Below are 22515 nucleotides of genomic sequence, written 5' to 3' on the forward strand. Positions count from 1 at the left end.
ATTTTAAGTTACAAAGATAGATTCTTAATAATAAATGAAGCCTAAATTTGTGTGGCCCATTGTTATCTCTTCAAAGTTCTCGGTAGCCTTTAGATAGACAGAGCTTGCTCTCCTAGCTCCCTATTCATGGGCTGTGTCACTGGCCAAGCCACTTTGCACCATGGAGACCCCATATCCCCTCAATTTAAGCAAAAATAATTCCTATGAAATAAAGTTGACAGGATACATTAGATCCCACGTCTAACACATATAATAGAGTAACTGGAGCATAGAAGAGTGTTCAATAAATTATAATTACAATAATTACTTCATAATCCTTATTCCTACTTCAGCACAGCTCCCTGAGATAGGCCCCATTGAGAGCTGCCTCACTTAGTACACATTGGAAAACCTGCTGAGACAAAATTAGGTAGTTTGAACAAGCCAAACCAAAGAGTTAATGGCAGAGATGCAGTCAAACTCCCATCTTTTACATCTTAATCTTGTTTACACTGCCTTGAACCAGATCATCTTGGACCCTTTTTGAAAGTAAAGGATGTGCTTCCCTCAGGGCTTTCCTAAAACCTCTTGCCTCAAAAATTCTTCATCCAGGCTTTTAAATAAATATCTGTACCTTATCGGGCTGTTGGCAGCATCGGGGTCTTTGGCATGCACTCTCCCAACCACCGTGCCAGCGGCTGCATTTTCTTGGACTTCATGGATGTAACTTGGGGCCAAGAACATGGGGGGCTCATCAGCGTCTTCCACTGCAATCTTCACCGTCACTGTGTCCTTGAAAGGCCCGTTGCTGATGAACTTTGGGTCGATGTGCACATTGGCTGCCTCTACCTTCAAGCTGTATGCTCTTTTGGTTTCAAAATCTACGGGCTGGCAAGAAAGAAGAAAAGAAGACTGACAACTGGTTCCTTGAAAAAAAAATCACGGTGGAGAAAAACCGGATTGTTTTACAGGGCAGAGTGAATAGCTCCTCAAAGGGAGAAAATCAGTATCTATTCAATATCCAATTACCTGAGCCATTTGGTCAGAAAATCAGACAAATCAATTGCTGAAAACTGGACTGTGCTCTATGGGTAATTCCAGGAGCACAACAGACACAGAAAGACCACATCATTGAAAATGAACTTCATTCTATAATAACAACACGAAGGCTGCCCAAATCACTCACTAAAATCATCTAAGGAGAGGAATTAAAACACTACAAAAGTAAATGATGTAGTCCATTCTGTAAAGTGCTAAGAATCTTGGTAATAAAAATAACCCACTGAATTTCAGCACAAGTATGTCTTGTTAGATGACCGTTCTCTTACACACACAGACACACAGACACACAGACACACACACACACACACACACACACACACACACACAGTTGGCTTAATTGTACTGAGAGACTAATTTTTAATTTTCCAACCATGTAGCATTTCCCAAAGTCTGGGACCCTGACTAACAGGGGCGCTTAAGAGGACTTCAGGTAGTTTATGGGTAACTTTGGTGGATGGATTTGTTGAATGACATTAACTTACTTATTAAATTACGTATCGACACTAGTATTCCTTTTCTAACTCTTCGGTTACCAAACAGCTCAAGGATACATCAGTATACCTCAGTATAGTGCTACTTTTTAACATATACATTATGCTTCCTAATCTCCTTTTGAGAGACTGTGATACAACTGTCTAGCTAGAATGTAATGACATCATTTTGTTTGATTGCATGCATTTCTAGGTTACCTTCCATTTATGGCAAGTGATATAGGACAGTGAGAATAATGCTTCCCTGTTAAAAGAATGCATATATGTTTAAAAGAATCCCACTTTAAGAAAAAAAAGTATCAACAGTATAGATTTCACACAGATTCAAGAAAAATTGAGAAGTCATATCTGAGTGACTGTAGTTATTGAGAAATTGATGGTAAACACTGTGTTTCTGGATGAGAAGAGGCACAGTGAGTCAATCAGCCAAAGGTGAAAAGTACAACTCGGGCAGGGAAACAAGTCTGGATGCCTAGGAAACAGAACTTTCTAATTAGCACTTAGGAGGATGCTGAACTACCAAATGTTTGGAAAGAGTTGGGTCTTTTAAGGTTAGCATCTGCCTGCCATGCTGTTGTGAACTGCTTGGCACACTCTTCCTGTGAATGGGCTTCTAATCACGGGGTTTAGTCCTGACCTAATTCTACAAAGCTCAAAACTAAGGATGATTCCAATCAGGAAGGAGAAACACATTCACAGTTTTTCTGTCATCTTCCCTCCCCAGCACCCCAGACTCAGGGAACACTCTTCTTCTTGAAGGAAAATCGGACATGGCCAATCCACCCTTCTGGGACTCAGCAACTCCTTTATCCTTCTCTGGCTTACTGAGCAGCAGAAAGGAATGTTATTTATGGGCTGTGGGTATGAGGCTGCTGCGATATCTCAAACATCTCCAATTATTAGGCAACCTAAACAACTGGTATGTAACAGTTCTGAGAGCAGGTAAGGAGAGACTTTCTAATCTCAGGTAGCCCGGTGATGCTCTCAGAGCAGAACTTTTTGAGCTTGATGTAGGCATATGGCTAGGGACCCAGAGCCCAGAGCCATGGACAGTTCCCAGTGGACAGCACTGTTGATGTTGAGGCTATGGTAGTCATGCTGCAGTCCAACTGATACTTTCCGGGTTCCAAGCAAAACTCCTCAGATCTTTGCAAACATTTGTCTGCAATGCCCTTTCCTAGTTTGGTGGGATTTGACTAAGTCTTCAAGTGGTCAGCCCAATCCTCACTGCCTTGTGGAGTCAATTTCCCCGAGCTGCCCTTTTGCAGTCTCTTATTCTCACCCCTACTAGGAAGGTGGCAGGGTGACAGGGGAGGGAGGGAGCATCCCAAAGGACTCTGCTGAGTCTGGTTGATCTTTGCTTTCCCGTTCCCCAGGACTGACTGTAACAAGTGAGCATCTACACCGATTGTTTTGAGTGAATGCGGGACTGAGCTGTTGGATGAACGACCTTTCCGCATTGACCTACGATTTATACCTTGACTCTTTCCAAAAAATGATTTAAGGTAGTTTCCCCGATGAACATTTATATCCATGTTATGAGTAGTTGAAATAAAGCTAAATGAGGCAACACACTACATAAACCATAAAAATCTTAATACCCCCTAGTTTACTAATCCCACCTCTGAGAATTCTCCTTGAGGGATTAATTCAACAGAAAACCAACACAAACAATATTCAAAAGTGCAAGGTGTTTGTCAGATATAATAAAGTGTTATATCTAATCAGGGGAAACATACACACAAAACACCAGATCCAACTGTGAGATTTTATTAAGGAAATAATGGTCCATCAATAGGATGGGATGTTATGTAGTCATTAAAAATGATTATGTATATTATATAACAGCATGTAAAATGTTTATGATGTGACATTAAGTTAACAAATCAGATTACTCTATGATTGCAACTGTGTCAAATGTTATATACCAGTATGTATATACATGTGGACAAAGAATATAAAAAAAAATACTCAGACATAAAAATAGTTTTATTAAAATAGGAGATATTTAAAATGTCTTCTAATGCTGCTCTCACACTGCTTTACAAGGAGTTTATTTGGTAGAAAGGAAACAGCTCAGAAACCACGCCAGGATCTCTGTGCCATAAATAGCAACCCACTTGATCCAAAGGCGTTGCAATGAACAGATTGGATTTTCCTCCCCAAGTCCACCAAGCCACCAACATGTTTCATTTTTATTTCGCACTGGTTCTTCAGCTAACCACATAGACACTGTCTGGATATCCTGAAGGCAGGTTTTCTCTTATGTACCATTACACCCCGGACACTTACGGTGTCTGACACAATTAATACTCAAGAAATATTTATTGCTTCCTAAGCTATTTGATACATGAATGACTCTACCTCCTAAATATCTCTTAAATTCTTCACCCTAACCTGTTCTGCCTTCTTCATTTCTTTGTAATCTCTCTCTTGGGTTCCAACAACAGTGTTTCTACTTGTCCCACAGTATCCAGCCCAAACTCTCAAGACTGAACTTACTCAAGTTTCTTAAATGTGTCCTGTTTTTTAACAGTACCAAACCCTCAGGAGTGCTCTTTTTTTATTGGGCGGGGGTGGGGGGGAGACGTGCTTCCTCTCCTTATCTATCTGGTAAACTCCTACTTCTCTAGGAGTAAATTCTTACTTGTATAAAAAGTCATTCATGACCCATATTCATAGATTTTATCACACTTTATTACAGTTGGTTCTCAACTGGGGAGCGATTTTGCTCTACCTCACGCCAGGGATATGAGACAACGTGTAGAGCTATTTTTAAATCATCACAACAGTTGGGGGGCACTAGTCTGTGTGCTTACATCTAGCAAGGGGAGGCCTGGGATGCCGCTTACCTTCCTACCATGCCCAGAACAGCCCAGGACAACAAAGAAGCATTGGTCCTGAAATGTTAATACACCCAGGCTGAGAAAACCTACTCTATTTCAACTATCTTTTCACTTAACCGTCCTGTTAAATTGTGACCTCCCTATAGCCAGGACTCTGTCTCTTCAACTTTAGTTGTCCAGCCTCTCACAAGGGGCCTGCTTAAAAGAATAAGATCTCAATAACTCTTGGTAGAAAAATGGGTGAATGAATTAAGAAATGAGTAAAAATACCATATTAAAGAATATTTTAAGAGAAAAATACATCCATGATCTCTCTTTGTACTCTCTTATATTATTAAATCATGTATAATGACTTCCATAGGCTCCATCATTTTATACAGTTACATTGACCCCTCAAATTCTTTTCTTTCCTGGTGGACATTTGGAACTTTGTGCCACAAGTTCCAGCAAATATTATTTTACCAATGAAATAACATCATACTGTACCCTAAACCTAGACTTCAGTGCTTTATAGAAAATTATTCCTTTGCCTGGAATAAACACACTGAATTGGGGGGAAATGTGCAAATTAATCATATGCAGAGAGCTCATTTGTGATGTGTGAGTTCCATGGGGTGATTTAAATGTTTCAGGATCTTAGAGACACAGTACGTGTTTATACCCTGAATACATTGAAAACAGGTGACAACCTTAGCATAACCAACCACCCAATTACTTGAACAGCAAATGGTGGGAGGCAGGAATTGCTGATGTCAATGCTCATATATCAGTGTCAAGCAGAAGGGATAGTAATATTAATTAACAAGGGAAGTTGACAGCTCTGTGCTAACACCCAAGTCACTCAGCTACTTTTCTAGAGGAAAACCAGAGGGAGGGATTGCCCCAGCCCTCTATGGTCGATGATTAGGCTGCCACAGCCACTAGTTCTTTGTCACTAATGTTGACTTTTCCAAGTATCCAAAGTTCACCTCAACCTCCATATTCTTTTACAAAAGAGTCACCTTCTGTCTTCTCTTTGTTTTGTGTCCCATAGAATATCCCCCAAACCCAAGAGTGTTTGCAAGTATTGCGAAAAGTCAGCTTCCGAGAGCACATCTCTCCCCGATTCCCTAACTAAAAGATTCCTCCGGGAATTTCCCCGACCCTACTCCTGCCTGCTCTCCAGCTACTGGCCTCTTTATTGATTCTCTAAATTAATTTTTTATCAGTGTTACAGTCCAATCTTTCCCATCACACCAAGGAGCTTAATATTCATGCTACAAAACCAAGTTGAAAATGAATGCTTGATTAAAACCAAGGTAATCCCATCATCTAATTCAGATTTAATGCTCCATACACTTTGATGATAGAGAGGTGGTTTCTATCTTTACCACTTGATTTCTCAAGTGGTAAATCAGGGGGGAAAAACCATTTTAGAAAATATCGTAACTATTTCTTCACTTGAAACTGAATCTTATCTGGCTTCTTTATAATCCTTTTCTGGCCCAGCTGTTTCCAAAATGTCTCGAGTAGGACGTTGTTCTGGAATGCCCTAGGTCTGAATTTCATGTCCATGACCTGCTAGCTGTGTGACTATGATAGGATCAAATTATTTAATCCGTCTGAGTCCCAGGCTCCTCATAATTAAATTGAGGTACTATTGCCCATGGGGACAATACTATCTACTTTATATGATTTTTCTTGAAGAATAAATGTTTGTAAGATGCACAGACTTCATTTAGCTGATATTGAGTGCTGAGTACATTTTAGATTTTTAAAATAAAATGAGGACAAACAATAAACTCCTCTTTGCTGTGAATCAATTCCAAGACACATTTTTAGGGACCATTCAGCTGACTGTGGGGGAAGGTCCATCGCTGCTGTTTCTCAGGCTCAATTTTGAGAGAAAATCAAGCAGAGGATTGGCTCCAGTTTCACAGAGGGCCCAGCAAGGCCATGGCCCCTGGATGCTTCAGATGGGAAATGCCTCTGAGCCGCCAGTATGAACAGAGTTAGCTTGGCAGAGTCAAAGGAGGAACCCCTTATGTGCCCAGGGCTGTTTGTCCAAAATCTAGATTTATCTAGCTATCTACCCTTCTGTGTGAAAATGGTGCCAAATCACAGAAAAACTCCCAGGCAGCTGGCAGCAGCCACAGCCCCTTTGTTAGCTCCCTCTGCAGTAACAGAAGGGGATATAGTTCTGTTATGGCCCAGAACTGGGAGGTGAATTGCAGTATCGCGTCAGCCCCCATTTGTCCATATTCTCGTTTCTCAGCCTCCACTCTGTGTTCCCTGCCGTGTTGCCTTGGCAGGGCTGGCTGGCCCGCTCACACACCTGCGTCCTCACTCTAACTCACCTTTTTCAGTTTGACCACACCCTCCTGTGTCTCATAGTCCGTTGTGATCTCAAACAAGTCCATACCGTCTCCATCAACAATATTGTATGTGACTAAGCCATTTTCTCCAATGTCTGGGTCTTTTGCCTTTACTCTTCCTACTTCCTCCCCGGGGACAGCCGCTTCTGACACAGACATCTGGTATACGCCTAGAAGAAGAAGACATCTATTTTTATTTTCTCTTTTATTTGGCCGCTGGTATGACTTTAGATTTCATTGAATCCCAATAAATTTCTCAAAGGGTTTGAAATTGAACTCTCTATTGATTGAAAACATGAAAGAAGTGAATGGATGGGAAGGAAGATCCCACACGGACTGCTTGTCAAAGAAATGTGTTCTACAAAGGAGGATGAAACAGTGTCGGGGTCCAGGGTGATGTGGTGGGGTCACCTGCCACATGTGAGAAAGGAAAACAATACTCAGCTGCATTTCCCATCAGGAAGTGATGGAGGACCGTGTATGTCTTTATATGTTCAAAGAGCAAAGACTTCTTTTCTTGTCTTCAGGATGGTCCACAAGTTAATTTCAAGGCACGTCTAGGTACCCAGAAACACATCCTTCTCTTTAAAAAGCAAAACAAAACAAAACTCATAGCTCCATATTTTTTAAAAAATCAAAAGCAAATTTTATTCTTCAAGGCTATGACTCTTCTAACTCTCTAGTTGACTTTCCTCTTACATCATCTCCTTCACTGTTTGATCAATAAACACTGCCTTATCGGGAAAGTTTCCCACAGTGTGGGCTGTCCATATATATTTATTTAATATTTACTGGGAACCTGATGCATGCCAGGTGCAGCTCTAGCCCTTGGAGACTCAGTGGTGAATGAAATCGTCAAGTTTCTTCCCTTACTGAGGCACACTGAAGAGGAAAAGAAGCAAATGTATATCTATCTATCTATATCATTGCCAGGGAGAAAAATAAAGTAGTGTAAGCGGTAGAGGGTAATGAGACAGTGTGTGCCTGTGTGTGAGTGTATGATGGTTTTTTGAGGGGGCTGGTGCATGTGTGAATGCATGTCTGGGTGTGTGTGAGTGTCTGGTATGCATATGCATGTGTGAGTGTGTATATGAATGTGTGATGTGTGTGTTTGAGTGTGTACACTTGTGTCTGTGTGAGAAGAAGAAAGAAAGAGAATTGAGATTGATTTAGAATTAGTTGGTCAGAGAAGACATCTCTCAGAGGAAGGCATCTGAACTCCCTTGAAGGGAGTTAGCAATCAATCATGTGAATCTCTGGGGATAAAAATTACAGACAAAGCAAAAAACAAATGGCAAAAACCCGGAAATGGGCACGTACTGAAGACATACAGAAGCAAGATCGAGTGCTGCTGGAGCTTTCTGTAAAAGGTGAGGGTACATAGGTAGGCTAGGGCTCATCTATGTAAAAAGGTCATTGCAGGAGATAGGAAAGACTTCAGGTTTTGTTTAAACTTGGTGGAAGCCACTGGAAGGTTTTCAGTAGAGAAGCTGGATTTGGGATGATCTTATCTGCATTTTCACATTTTAAAAATATTCTGTGTGAAACAAGACAGAGAAACAAGGGTTGCAAACCTTTCCAAACCTACCACTTCCAAGTTGAGTGGTTTTGGACAAATTACTTAAATAAGTTTTAGGTTTCCTTCCATGAATTTTATCAGTTTCAGTACTCTTGTCTATATTGATCTATATAATGTGGTTTTGAATGCTTTCAGGTTGACCCATATGCTACTTAATTACACCATAACCTGATAGTCAAAGACAAGTGGAAAGTGTAGTCTTGGTTGATAAGTCTCAGAAGATAACTACCAATTCACAGGAAGGTTTACAGAAACCTGTTCTGATCTGGTTTTCTGCAAAACTCATTTGAATTCATGCCAACGAAATTAGTATCTGTACCAAAGTGATGGAACTTTCCTATATCATCGCATGTGAGCAAGGGCATTCACGGCTCCCTGCTAACAGTCCTGTTTGCTTTTTCCTTTCACCAACCAAACAAATTTGTAGTGTAGATAATGGAGCATGTAGTCTGTTAGAATGCCATATGAGATTTAAGCTTATTGGGGGTGCTGAACCTTGTGCCTGACCAGGTAAAGCAGTCTTTCTTCATCTCGTCTGTGACCCTATGAGAACTGTTTATTGCCTTGTAATTCTATCTCAGTATCTCCCTTGCACAGACCCTTGTCTTTGGATTCCTCTGAATGATCGTGGTGCCTTCCTGGGACCATAGTTGTTTCCCTGCCTTGTTCCCCGGTTTGTAAAAAGTGCCATCTCTCTGACAATAAACTCCCAAGCTCTACCAGATACTCTTCTAATCTAGCGATGATTCCCCCAAGTACTAGCAGCATCAGCAACATTACAACACATTGTACTTTTGTCTCTATCTATATATATATAAACAGATTTATGTTCAAGTTCTGGCTTTGCTACTTTCTTGTTGTTTTTTTTTTTAATTTTTAATTTTTTTTTGTTTTTTGTCTTTTAATTTGATTACATCTTTAATTTTAATTCCAGTATAGTCAACATGCAGTGTTGTATTAGTTTTAAGTGTACAATATAGTGTTTCAACAATTCCGAACATCACTCAGTGCTCATCAGGATAAGTGCAGTCTTTAATCTCCATCACCTATTTCAGCCATCCCCTCCCCCCACCTCCCCTCTGGTAACCATCAATTTGTTCTCTAGACTTGAGAGTCTGTTTCTTGGTTCCTCTCTTTATTTTCTTTTACTAGTTTGTTTTGTTTCTTAAATTCCACATGAGTGAGATGATACAGTATTTGTATTTCTCTGAGTTATTTCACTTAGCATTACACTCTGTAGATCCTTCCATGTTGGTGCAAATGGCAAGATTCATTCTTTTTGTGGTTACATAATATTCCATTGTATATATGAGTGCCACATTTTTCTATCCATTCATCTATTGATGGACACTCAGGCTGCTTCCATAATTCGGCTACTGTAGTGACCAATAATAGTGCTATAAACATAGGGGTGCTTGTATCACTTTGAGTTAGTGATTTTATATTTTGGGGGGTAAATGCCCTGAGTGCGGTTACTGGATCACAGCATAGTTCTATTTTTAGTTTTTTGAGGAACCTCCATACTGTTTTCCACAGTGGTTTTACCAGTTTGCATTCCCACCAACAGTGCAAGAGGGTTCCCCTTTGTCTACACCCTCACCAGTACCTGCTGTTTCTTGTGTTTTTTTATTTTAGGTGTTCTGACAGATGTAAGGTGATACTTCATTGTGGTTTTGATTTGTGTTTCCTAGATGGTGGATGATGTTGAGCATCTTTTCATGTGTCTATTGGTGATCTGTATGTCTTCTGTTCCTGTTTCCTGCCTATTTTTAACTGGATATTTTTTGTTTTGGGGATGGCTTTGCTACATTCTTTGGGCAACTTATTATACTGTTCACAGACTCCAGTTTTATCTGTAAAATGTAGGCTCTTATAGAGATACTCCATAGTAGTAACTCTTCATTAAATGATGGTAGTTGTTGTAATTATGATAATTAATAATCTTACAAAATCATTTCTTTTATTTCCCTTAGCAATCATCAATTTTGTAGAACGACCACAATCCCCCAGATAATAATAACAACTTAATAATAACAACTTATAACAACTTATGCCAGATACCATAAGGTTTTAACTAGCCTACTTAGTTCTAACAACATTTTATTAATTAAGACCTGTGGAAGACTATATTCTCCAAAAATGGTCAAAGCCATCTCTCCCACCCCAAATGCTTCAACATGACTTTGACTGTCTTTCCATTGAACAATGGGGTCTACAAGAACTCTCCTTAAATTTGGGGAGTCTTATGATTACAGTGGAGATGATGGCACGTGATTTCTAAAGTTAGGTCCCAAGAGGTAATACGGGTTCTGCTTGATATCCTTGGGGCTCTCACTTTCAGAACCGGAGCCAATCCTTGATGAGCTACCCATGGAGAGAAACCAAGACCAACTCATCAGCCACATAAGTGAGCGTCCTTGGAAATGGATCCTCCAGCCTCAGCAAGCCATCCTCACCTGATGCTATAGAAACAAAGACAGGGGTCTTCTCCAAGTTTTTGCCCAAATTGCAGACTCATGACAAAAATTATTATTATTGTTTTAAACCCAAAAGTTTGGGGCAGTCTGTTTTAAAGCAAGATAACTTATTCAGTTTTATCATTACCTCCAGATTAGAAATGAGAACACTGAGACAGAGAGAGGTTAATGAATTACTAGATTACATAGCCAGTATCTAGTGAAAAAGCCAGCAAAATAGGTTTTCTGTTTCCAGGGTCATAGAACTTTTTACATCTCCTTTTCCACTGACTACGTCTACTGCACCTTCACTTTTTTTGTGTTGCTATTGTAGTGCTTTTGTTTCCATTTTTTGCATGAATGATAAAGAGACTCCATTCTTACAGATTCCTTCTTGAAAGCTGAGTAAAGCAGGAAGGGGTCAGAGAAGGGCTGTCTGTGGCCCCATTAAAATGTGCAAGCCAAGCCCGCCTACTTACTCTGTGGAAACTTTGGTGGGTTGTCATTGACATCAGTCAGCGTGATCGTCACTTTGGTTGTCCCTGAGAGTCCACCCATGTGTCCGCCCATGTCCTTGGCCTGGATCACCACGTGGTACTCCTCCTTGGCTTCCCTGTCCATGTTGGGAAGGGCCGTTCTGATGATACCTGGACAGGCGAGCAGGGAACATCACATATATTCGTTGATGACAACATTAAAACACAAAAGGGCACGACACTTCAAAATCCTAAAGGCTGAAATATTTGAGGGCCCATTGCACAGATATCCACGAAGAGACCCATGCCTAGACCCACATTTTTGAAATTGCTAGCAGAATCTTTTGAACGTCTGTTCCCAGCATGCAATTCTTAGGCTTTAACCTAATATAATTCATATTAGGTTAAAAGTAGGTAGCATGTATTCCATGCAAGATGTTAAGATGGAATTATTAAATTTTAAAAGAGTGAGCGAAATGAGTTAAAAATACACACAATGCTTATACAAACGTTTAGAGTGTACTGTCACCCATCACTGACAACGGTGCTAAGCGAACGAATTCTACATGATCTCTGGATATCAGCATACCATCTGTATGAAAACCATGCTCACTTGAATCTCTTGGGAACATGTGCAAGCTTTTCCTCTCTACAGATGCGGTAACATTTACAGTGGAAACAGAAAGAGAGCACCCTTGTCCGTCTCTCAGCCCTGATGTCTGTATTTCTCAGCAACACCCTTGAACACACTGAGTCTTGTTTTCCTGATCTGTTAGATACTTTGGTAGGTTCAAATTGATGATTTCTAACTAGGAGTCCTTGAGAAAAATGAAAGTTGCAACTGGGAATTCCTCCACTAGTGTTTAACATTGCAAAAATCTGGATGAAATCCCACATTTATCCTTGGTTAATCTGGAAAGGATAAAGAGCAAATGCCTTGGATGGAATCATAGCAAGAAGCTGCATAGGTTATGGTCTGAAGCAAAGTGGCTACAGATAAATAATTATGTAGGTCACTGGAAATTATATCCAGTAAATGGACAAAATATCTGATTGACAGGCTCTGTGTATACATATTAATATATATTTCAAATAAATTTAAGTATACCAACAAATGTGGATTATTTGTAAATATCTTTCAAATATACGGGGCATATTATAGAAAAAGCAGAAGAAAGTAGTTTAGGGGATTATCGTGGACTAGAATTTTCACAGGATTGCAGTGTTTATTCTAATAAAAGGATCCTGGAATAAAGTTTGGAATAAATGAAGTGAAACCCTTTGGTTTTGGTGATTGTATTTTTTCACTCTTTTGGTTTGCCATTTGTTTCCTGTAAGAACCGTGCAGAACCTTCTTCCTGGATAAGGCCTGTTGGGAATCTGTAAGCACAGTGGAGGGAATGTGCTACGTCCCAAACACACTTGAACATTATTAACACCCATTCCCACCGCCCTGCATGGCGGGCTTCGAAGTGAGCTTTGAGAAATTCCAGTTTTCAAATCAGCCCTCAAGTTCTATGGTGTCCTCCTTGGGATCCTTAGTTGATAATTATGATAAAATTTAAGTATTTTAAGAGAAGCTCTTAAATTTAATTGACTTTTAAGATACAATTTTAATATAAAAGTTGTATTTTAAGATTATATTTATTATTGTGGCATGGTGACACACAGGCCAAAACAATAATAAATAAGGTTCATTGGAAACTAACCACACCCAGGCACGTGCACACACAGCGTCTATGCCTCTCAACAACCCTGTGAGGTGGCCTTTCTCATAGGTGAGGAGACTGAGATTCTACTGGTTTAGGAAGTTGGGCCAGACTGGTCACTCACAGTGTGTCACGGATCACAACGACATTGCACGCTACCTGTCTGTGCTTCTACTGAAAAGTAGGGCTGTCCTTCCAGGATGCTGTATACTAACTTGGCGCTGTTTCCATAGGTAGGATCATCGGCATCTGAAGCGGTCACCTGGATGACCGATGTCCCTTAAAAATGAAATAAATTCATTAGCAACACTCTCTCAGCTTTTTGAATTATATTCTAATTTACGAAGTTTCACCTTAAAATTAAAAACGAAGAAAAGCCCCACAACTATGTAACGTGCTTGCTTTTCCGGGGTTGAGATGTAAAATAATCTTTTTCTCTTCCTCCTTTTCTTCCTTCCCACTTGCCTTCCTTTAAAAACAAACAAGCAAACAAAAACCTCCCGTAGCTTCAAAGTGAACTTTCTAAATTCCAAGTACATTGTGCTATGCTTAGTAGTTAAAATAATAACATTACTGCAAAACATTCTAAGACCCATGCAATTGAGATGTTCAGTATATCAAATAATTAAATAAAAATCCTCCCAAAGAGTATAATAAAGGATAATTGATGATGAATTGCTTTTCATAAAAGGACAGAGAGCAGTCTTCCATCTGTAGCAGAGCAATAAATACATCATTTTATTGTTGCTTTGCATGTAATAAAATAGCTCCTAATACTACATTTTAATTAATTTATGGCTATAAATATTGTACAGAATGTCGTTCCCTGGTGACATGAAAATTGCATCTTCCCACCTCTAACGGGTCTGGTAGTCATTTAACAGAAACCACCCATAGACATCGGTGGGTCCGAAGGAACCAGGGAAAGGAGGGAAGATGGAATTCCATTTCTCCTAGCAGAGCCTCTCTTCCCTGATGGTCACAAGGGCTTGAGGGCACACAGTGCTGACTGCAGAATGGGGTGCGGGGCCAGAGGAAGAGAAAAGGCATTTAATGCTTCTGCTCCAGACACTGCTTCCGGCACATTCCATGTGTTCTGCCAGCCTACCTCAGTTCCTCATGTTTACATCTACTGCATTTTGAGAAACTGGGTGTGAGAAGTATGAAATGTTACCATCTATTTTGCAAAGTGGATTATTATTACCAGAGTCAGGAGTTTAACGCCCATCCAGCAACCAACCAAACCCACGGTTTCTCTGACATTTTTGGCACAGGGGCTAGGTTCTGGGTGGGGGGCTTGGGATCCCATTCACACAGCCTCTGTCAACCATTTAATTTACGATTGTCAGCGACTTGTATATGGTGTATAAGTCAGTCTTGCTTTTCCTTAATTACTTTTATGTAATTCATTATTTCATGCAAACGACTTTTCTGAACTCTTTCCATACAATCAGGCACTCTTTGAGGTAGCAGGGGTTTCTAAAGGAGAGTAGGCTCTATTCTCTACTATCGTGGTTGAGCTAAGGAAATTATTAAATCTCTATGCTTCATTTGCTTCTGGAACTCCACTAAATCCATTACGACTCCTTGTATTTTCCATCTATTTTACTTAACCCTCAACGCAGTTTACATTATCCTCTTTTTACAGATGATCAAATGAAAACTGAGAAAGACGTGACCGGTTGCCTAGGTTCCTCTGGCTGGCGAGGGCCACCTCCACAGCGCTGAGAGCAGATTCTACTCTTATAAGCCGTGACAGAAGGTCTGGGTGTCAGCCTGAAGCATCAGCGGGCTCCCGGAGGTGAGGGCAATGTAGATTCCTCTGGAGTGTTGCTTGAATGACAGGCCTTCCTTCTGGCTCAGTTGCTGATGCTACTGTCCCTTATTGAATGATTTGGTTCATGTCTGCTTTTTTCTCATTAAAATCCCTAGGCAAATGCCGAGAGACTAAAGGACTGGTCATGGCCAAGGAAGAGAAACAAAAAATGAAGCCTGACCTTCATAAAATGTGAGAAGAGCCTGACTTTACCCAGAGGAGAAAGAAAAGAGACTTTTTTTTTTTTTTTTTTTTAATCCCAAGTTCTACATGCAAAGTGGAAAGCGCTTAGGGGTTTGGGGTCACTTCAGCCTATTTTGAGCAGGTTGGTACCTATTCTTGCTGCTTGGTTTTCTCATCTGTAAAATGGGCAGTTTGGCCCAGATGATTCCTAAATCCATTCAGGCTTTAAAGTCTCTGATTCATATAACCAGACCCATTCCCTGATCAGAGCAGCCCTGATCACTGTCTGAAACCACTTCTCGGTGTGAGGCACGTTTCTCAACAGACCACAACTGCACGCATTCTATAAAACCAAACCAAAGTTACTACAGGAGGACGTAGCCACCTGAAGAAATCCATTAGAGAAATACCCTTTAACAATGCAGCGTGGCTTTAGACCTGATGAAAATACACATCTACTTGTAAATTATTCTAACAGATCGTGACAGCATGTCATGACTCATTGTGTCTTCTGGAGCCACTTCATAGCTCAGATAACCTTGGATAAATTAGTTAACCTATTTCTAGGTTGGGTTTCTCATCTGCAAGATGTGTCAAATAAGACCTACCTCACTGTAAAGATGAATCATAGCAAAAGTGAAATGCAAGAACACCATGGAAATCATTAATTAGCATGATGTCTACATGCAACAAATATTAACATGATCATGACTTCAACAGACATCAGTGTGAGCTAGGGATTGAACTATGTTGCCTCTAATCCAGCAAGACTAGAAATTGTCTTTCCATTTTACAAAAAGAGACATTTTACAGAAAGAGAGGTAGAACTGGATCCGGGTCACACAGCCAATGAGGGCCAGAGCCAGGATTCCCTGGGTGCCGTCATGTTCTTGCCACTCCGACACACTTCTTTATGTTTTAGAAGTTTAGGTTTTAAAATCTCAGGTCTGTTTTAGATATTTGAAACTTCAACTACACAGATAACATTTTTTTTTTGTCATTATGCCATAGAGGAGGCAGTATAAATTCGACTTTCCGGATATAGGAGAGCAGGCACCAGCCCCCGCCACCCACAGGAACCCAGGCTTATAGATGGAGCAGGTCTCTCCCGCCGTACGCACCCACGTTGGACCTCTCAGGCACATTCGCATGGTAGGTCTCATGCAGGAACTCAGGAGGGTTGTCATTAATGTCTTGGACCTTGACAATGAACTCCGATGGTGGCTCCAGCGGCCGGTTGGTGTCCCTGTCCACCGCCTGTGCCATGAGCGTGTACTGGGCTCTCTCCTCTCGGTCCAATGTCTTGGTGGCATGAATGTTCCCTGATTTGTCATCAATCACAAAAATGGTTCCGGCTCCTTCACCTGAGAGAATGTATTTAATGTTCCCATCACCAGAGTCAATATCGGAATGAAGCTAGGAAAAGAGAAATCGAGATTTTTAATTCCATGAGGGAGGCCATGGGGAAACAGAGTCTCACTTGCACACTGTTTGCTGTAGTACCTTCCACACACACTCACACAGACGTGCACACACACACATACACTGTGGGAAGGAGATGCTGTCACCCACTTCTACAGATGAAGCAATGGAATCTGAGAGAAGATAATTGCCTTGGCCAAGGTCACACAGCTGGGTGCAGTGAACCCAGTGTTCGAACTTGAACCCTGAGTTTTTTAAATTCTAAGATTCATGCTTTCCTCACAAATACGCACCCATACAAAATAGACGCACACATTCGCACGAATATCACCCAAACAAAATATATATACATATGCATCTATATTAATAGACTTATTTTGAAAGAAATGTGTACATAACATAAAAAATTTAAAAACACAAACATTTATGCCATAAGTAAGTCTTCTCAGTTCTGATTCCCACTCCCTCAATTTCTCTGCTTACACACAACAGTTGTTACCAGTTTCCTGTGAATCCTCTAAGATATATTTTACGCATATGCTAGAATATCTGTACAGTGAGATACATAAATGTCCTGGTTTATTTTTATGCAATAAAGTGCTATAGTGCACACGTCACTCTCCACCTCTGGTGTTTTCCTATAAAAGTAAATTCAGGTGGTCTTTCACACAAATACATGCAGATCGACCTCACCCATTGGATGGATGTTATCACCTCGTTTTAGCTGTCCTCTGCCAAAGGACACAGAGGTTGCTTCCAGGCTTCTGTTGCTACAAGCAATTCCTTGATCAGACCATTCCAGAAGACCCTCTGTGAGGAGCATGAGGTATGAGGGTCTGGGGACATGGCTGCTGGGAGGAAGCTCCCATTCTGATCACAGGCATCATGTGGGTAGGATAGATTCATAGGTATGCAACTTCTTAGACAATAGAGAGAACCTGAAATATGTTTAGGTTCTTTCTGCTTCCTTTGACAAAGCTCAGAGACATGATGGTACTTGCCTAAATCCACACTTGGCCGGATAGGAGCAGGATCCAGTTGTCCTGACTACCCATCCCGTGCCTTGCTTGATTCTGTTTTGTGTGGATCTCACTCAAAGACCACGTCTGATTTTCCTGCAGCAATTAATTCCTCACCTTCTCTTAATATCACTTCAATGTCTGAAGCTTCTATCTTAATCTGAGTTCCTCTGCCCTCATTATGCCATTTGTCGGAAGAGATAAACATTGCTTTTACCATTTCTGTGGGCTTCAAGTGTAGCCGAAGGGCTAAAAAACCCATGGTTCTACCTACTGTGTAAGAAACCTCAGTATAAACCAGAAAGCTTTATTCAAAAGGCACTGATGATGATGATGATAATAATAATAATAATGTTCTAATAATAATAGTTCTTATTATCAATGACATTTTAGTACTGATATTATAGTAAATGTCATTTTAATATTATTATTAATGCCATTTTAATATTACTGTTATGAAACCTAGGTCCAGAGAGCTTGTTCAGAATCACAAAGCAAGGTTCAATACACTGTTTTTAAAAATGTGTTATTTCAATTTCCCAAAAAGTATCTAATTGATTTGCAGCCAGTGGCTCAGTGAAACACCAAATACTTCAGTTCAGGGGTGGTGGGGGGAGAGAGGGTTCCTGTAGGCACAAATCAGGAAGACCATTTTGATTTTAGTTCACAGTGTGTCTCAGGAAAATTAAAAGAAAAAAAAAAAAACCTTCTTTCAGAACTTGTTATTCATAACCAGCTACGTATTGTCATGAAATGATGGTTACTGCATTTCTCATGAATAATTGTGAGTAAAATATGAAGCTATTGAGTGACCCCCAAAGGATGAACAGAATTGCCCCAATCTTCATATAATTTCCACAGTGATGGCAGGATCCCTGACGCTGTTCCCCTGGCTTCCTCCCCAACCCCCACAGTCTGTTATTTGTTTCTTTTCTCTGCCTCAGACCTGGCATAAGTTAGGGGCTTGGTCTTGTGAATGAGAAACAAGGAAATCAATGCTTATTTTAATAGGAGTGTCTAGAAGGGAAGTTTCCAGGGGCTTTCATGGATTACATGTGAGTTTGGCCAAGTTTCTTGAGAATTACAGATTCTAGTTCATGATCAACCAAATAACTAAAAGAAAAAAAAAATGTAAAACCATAGTTCTCATTATTTTTCCTCTACTTTGTTTTCAGATTTGTAAGTTGGATATAAATTTCTCCTTTTTCTCTCTCCAACAAAGATGACCTATACAACTGACAATGATATTTATTAGGTTCCACACAAAAAGCAGTTTGGGAAACCATTCAATCCTATCAGGGGATCCAGTTGCCGAGGCATACATAGCCAATTCCTAATGCCAAAGACTGATGGCTTCCCCCTCTGCAGAGCACAGCATGACACAGACTGTGTTTCCTGCAAGAAATCTGAAAGTCCATTGCCTGCCAAAATCTGCTTTTTCAGAGCAGCGTAAAGCACTCAACCTTGAATGTCGTCAAATCAAAGGTCATGGAGTCTACTCCCTCTGTTCTCAGGGAAGTATATATCCACAGTATCTCAAAAGGAAGATCCACGGGATCCAGCCCTTTTTGTCTTCTTCCCCCATCCAATCTGACATCTCGCACTCAATCCCATGTTCCTATATATAAATATCATTCACTGCTTACTTTTCTCCATGTTTTGCCCTATGTTCCCCTTTTAGTGGGCATGTCAACCGCTTGCTCCACAGAGATAAGAAAAGGGTTCACCAGGTCCTGTCTCTTCTCAGTCCCGCACCCTAACACACACACACACTTTTCCCCACTGAGATAGTCCCCAAGGCAGGGAGGTTCTATATCCTCAGAACAACTGAAGCACAGTTCCCTATGTTGTTCAGGCTGCAACGGCCCCCACCATGACTGAAGTCTCGTCTTCCTCTCTGGGCACAGAGCCCATCTCCTCATGTAGGGAATTCACATGCCAATTATTTCCCTGGGTTCCCATTTCCCCCAGACGACTTCTATTTTGGGTATAATCTTTCCATTTTTGGGTATATATGAATGAAATTCTTTCGGTATGTTTGGCGTTGAAAAGGCACTTTCCCAACCCGGAACAACGTTATTGAGATGCTAATATGAACCTCTTCCAAATATGTCAATTACATAAATATGCATTGCTGTTCTCATGTTAAGGAACAACTGAAATAATTCCTTGGAATATAGGAGGCTTAGAAATTAGCTCGCCTCAGATCTACCCTTGGCCTTTGTCCCTCTTCACGGGATAACTCCGAGTCCTCTTTCAAGTCACAGGTCATTACCATGTTCTCTATGACTTTCCTCCATCCTTCCCAAATATTCCCATGTAAATGTGTAATAATTTCTGTTGAATTTCTTCATTATCCTGTTCTCTGTGCGTGTGTGTGTGTGTGTGTGTGTGTTTTAATCGCTTAGGTAGGTGTGTCTTTTCCACTAGTCTCTGAACTCTTTCAAGACCGGAATACTTTATCCAGGTTACCATTGGCCTAGCTCTTCCCCAGAGCACAGCAGACTTTCATTCTTATGCAGATGAACACCTATCTCCTTGTCATTAACACCATTATCCTCTGAAAGATGGCTGCACGTTTAAAAATAAATGATAACGGGCAATATATTTTTTAACGTATTTCAGAATGCCTACCCTTTGCACCTTTTTGGAGGGGGTACACAGAGAATGCAGTCTTAAATACTGGGAGGACACTCAGATTATCCTAACTGGGTGTTGCCTTCCCTGAGCTAAAGCGCATAAAATCCCACCCATTCTTAAGACACATCCGTTTCATCAAATATTGACCAAGGCCTCCCCAAAACTGGGCTTAGTACCAGGACCTCAGGACACAGAATGACACTGGTTGGGTCAAGGGAATGAGACAGGCAAACAGACCCGTGTAATTCAGAAAGGAAGGCTCTCACAAAGAGCAGGGTGGTTCTGAGAGCACAAGGAAGGGGTGTCCACCTTGGAGGTAGGGTGTGGTCAGCCAAATGCCCTCCATTGGAGAATAGGTAAATAAATAATGGTTTCAACTTAGTGGACTACTGCACAGTCATTAAAAATGGAGTTTAATGGTATATTAAGTGGAAAACAGAAGTGTTCTTAATATGGATAAGTCTATGAATGGGGGCGGAAAGGCTGAAATATGTTTGAACAATGATTTCTTGGTTCTTATTGAAGGTCATTAGTGCCCCCTCCCCCCAGGAATTTTCGTTCTTGGCCAGACCCTCCTGCTGGACTGGTGAGAGGGAGAAATAAGCACTGCAGAGCAGCGGCCTTACCCTGCCCACGAGCACGGGGTCAGGCCCAGTGTACTCCTCGATCACGAAGAACTGGTTCCAGACCCAGCCTCGCTTGGAGCGCTGCAGCACCTGCCCCTCCTTGCCCTTCTCATGGTGCCCGTGGAACGAGGGTCGCAGGTGGCCCCGCCGCTCGGTGGTGAGGGCCTGGCTGTGGCACAGCATGCCCAGGCACACCAGGGCGGCTTGTAAACAGTAGTGCTCCTTCATTTTTGGTTACGTGGTAGGCACAGGAGAATGCGGCTGTCACCCCTCTCAGCAACCCTGTGGCGGGCCTGGCCGATGGCGGCCTCCCGGACGCGTCACACAGACCTCTCTTGGAATGGAATGTCTCTGCTCACTGAGTACATCACGTCAGGGCTGCCCACTTCCCCAGTCGGCTTCTGCGGGAAGAGAGAAAGGTTAGATTAGCCGCAGGCTACATCCCCAATTCATTTCAACCCCACTCCATGAAAGAGTGGACCACAGCTGGGGAAGCAGGGGGCGGGCTGAGCAAGAAATTGTCCCTGCTCTCGCAACTTCAGGTGTCGCCGGTGGGATAAACTCTTACACAAAGATGACCCTCGAGGTCTATACGAGGATGAACGTGTGCACTGTGTGTGCTGTGGAATCCAGCTCCAAGGTCTCAGTGTCCGCTTTACCCCCGACTGACGCCCTTACTAGGGGTTTGGGGTAAGACAACAGCTCCTTGAGCTCAGCTTGCTCCTTTGCGAAATGGGGATGCTAATCGCGCTCACTGAAATGTCGACACAGGGATTAAATGATTAATGCCTCTAAACCCCTTAGTACAGTGTCTTGTACACAGCAAGTTCTCCATATTTATCAGTTATCGTTATTGATCATACTTGACTAGGGTACGTTTCCATCCCTAGAGGAACTTAGGGCATTATGGGCATCCAGGAGAAGAACATCTAACTGATGGGGATTAAGGGAGGACAGAGAAGAGAGAGGGGACAGTTATGGGAGACTCCCTGAATGTGGGATGGCTGTGCTGCAGCCTAAAGTCAGAGTTACTGTGATCAGAAGGGAATGTATGGGATGACCATGCAGAGGGAACAGCATGCTCCAAAGCCCAAAGGTCCTCATAATGCACAGCACATCCCCACAGTGGTCAGCATGACTGGATGGTGTAAGGAGGAGAAAAGCAGCAATGGACCCTGCCAGAGAAAGGAGGCTGGGACAGATCCTGAGAAAACACTCAGGCTCACTAAAACACTTGTCAGTGAAATAACAGACCAAGTCCTCATGGTGGTTCAGTGAATGCTATGCTGTGACTTAATGAATAATCCCATTGGCTCTTGTTTGATCAAAGGCCCACCCAAGAACCTGAAGATAGCTCCTTAACCTGGCAGTCTTAAAACAGAAACTTTACAAGCTTTTTCCAACCGTGAAATGCAAAATAAAAGAGCATACCCCACCAACTGATCCAAAGGTCTTGTTCCTGGCTCCCAGCCATGGCTCAGCTACTCATCAGTATAAGGATGGGCCTTCCATGTGCCTTGTAGGTTTCTAGCCTACAGTTACTCTGGTCTTTAATTTCTGCCTTGGGTTCCTGGACTTCTTCACTAAACGTAGTCTTGTTGCTGCTGAAAACTTAATTATCCCCTATGGAACTTCCCTTAGCTTGTTCCCCTCTCTTAGCACCCTGCAATTTCTTCTGAACTGTTATCCTTTACTCTTGGTGTGCCACCCAGACTCCAGCTGGAAGTCTAGCTCCCAGAACCCGGCAATCCCCATTACCATGCCCACTACCGACGGGAGACAGCTCAGAAGAGTGCTGGACGTGGAGCACAACATTCTGAGACTGACGATGACACTTCAATTCAGCACTGGCGAGTC

General features: G+C 41.6%; 1 protein-coding gene across 1 annotated transcript in view; it reads right to left on the minus strand.

Annotated features, from left to right (window-relative positions):
• LOC111152935 (cadherin 11) overlaps window positions 1-22515 on the minus strand; it is a 147550-nt gene that overhangs the window by 24289 nt on the left and 100746 nt on the right. The window contains exons 3-8 of the mRNA XM_022511679.1: window positions 20659-21059; window positions 16073-16367; window positions 13112-13231; window positions 11247-11414; window positions 6715-6902; window positions 614-867 (exon numbers count right to left, since the gene is read on the minus strand). Coding sequence (XP_022367387.1) covers window positions 614-867; window positions 6715-6902; window positions 11247-11414; window positions 13112-13231; window positions 16073-16367; window positions 20659-20886 — 1253 coding nt within the window. The 5' untranslated portion in view covers window positions 20887-21059. The remainder of the gene's footprint in view (window positions 1-613; window positions 868-6714; window positions 6903-11246; window positions 11415-13111; window positions 13232-16072; window positions 16368-20658; window positions 21060-22515) is intronic.

The sequence above is a fragment of the Enhydra lutris genome, unplaced genomic scaffold (assembly GCF_002288905.1).
Source record: "Enhydra lutris kenyoni isolate GAN:26980312 unplaced genomic scaffold, ASM228890v2 scaffoldscaffold30, whole genome shotgun sequence".
Classification (NCBI taxonomy): Eukaryota; Metazoa; Chordata; class Mammalia; order Carnivora; family Mustelidae; genus Enhydra; species Enhydra lutris.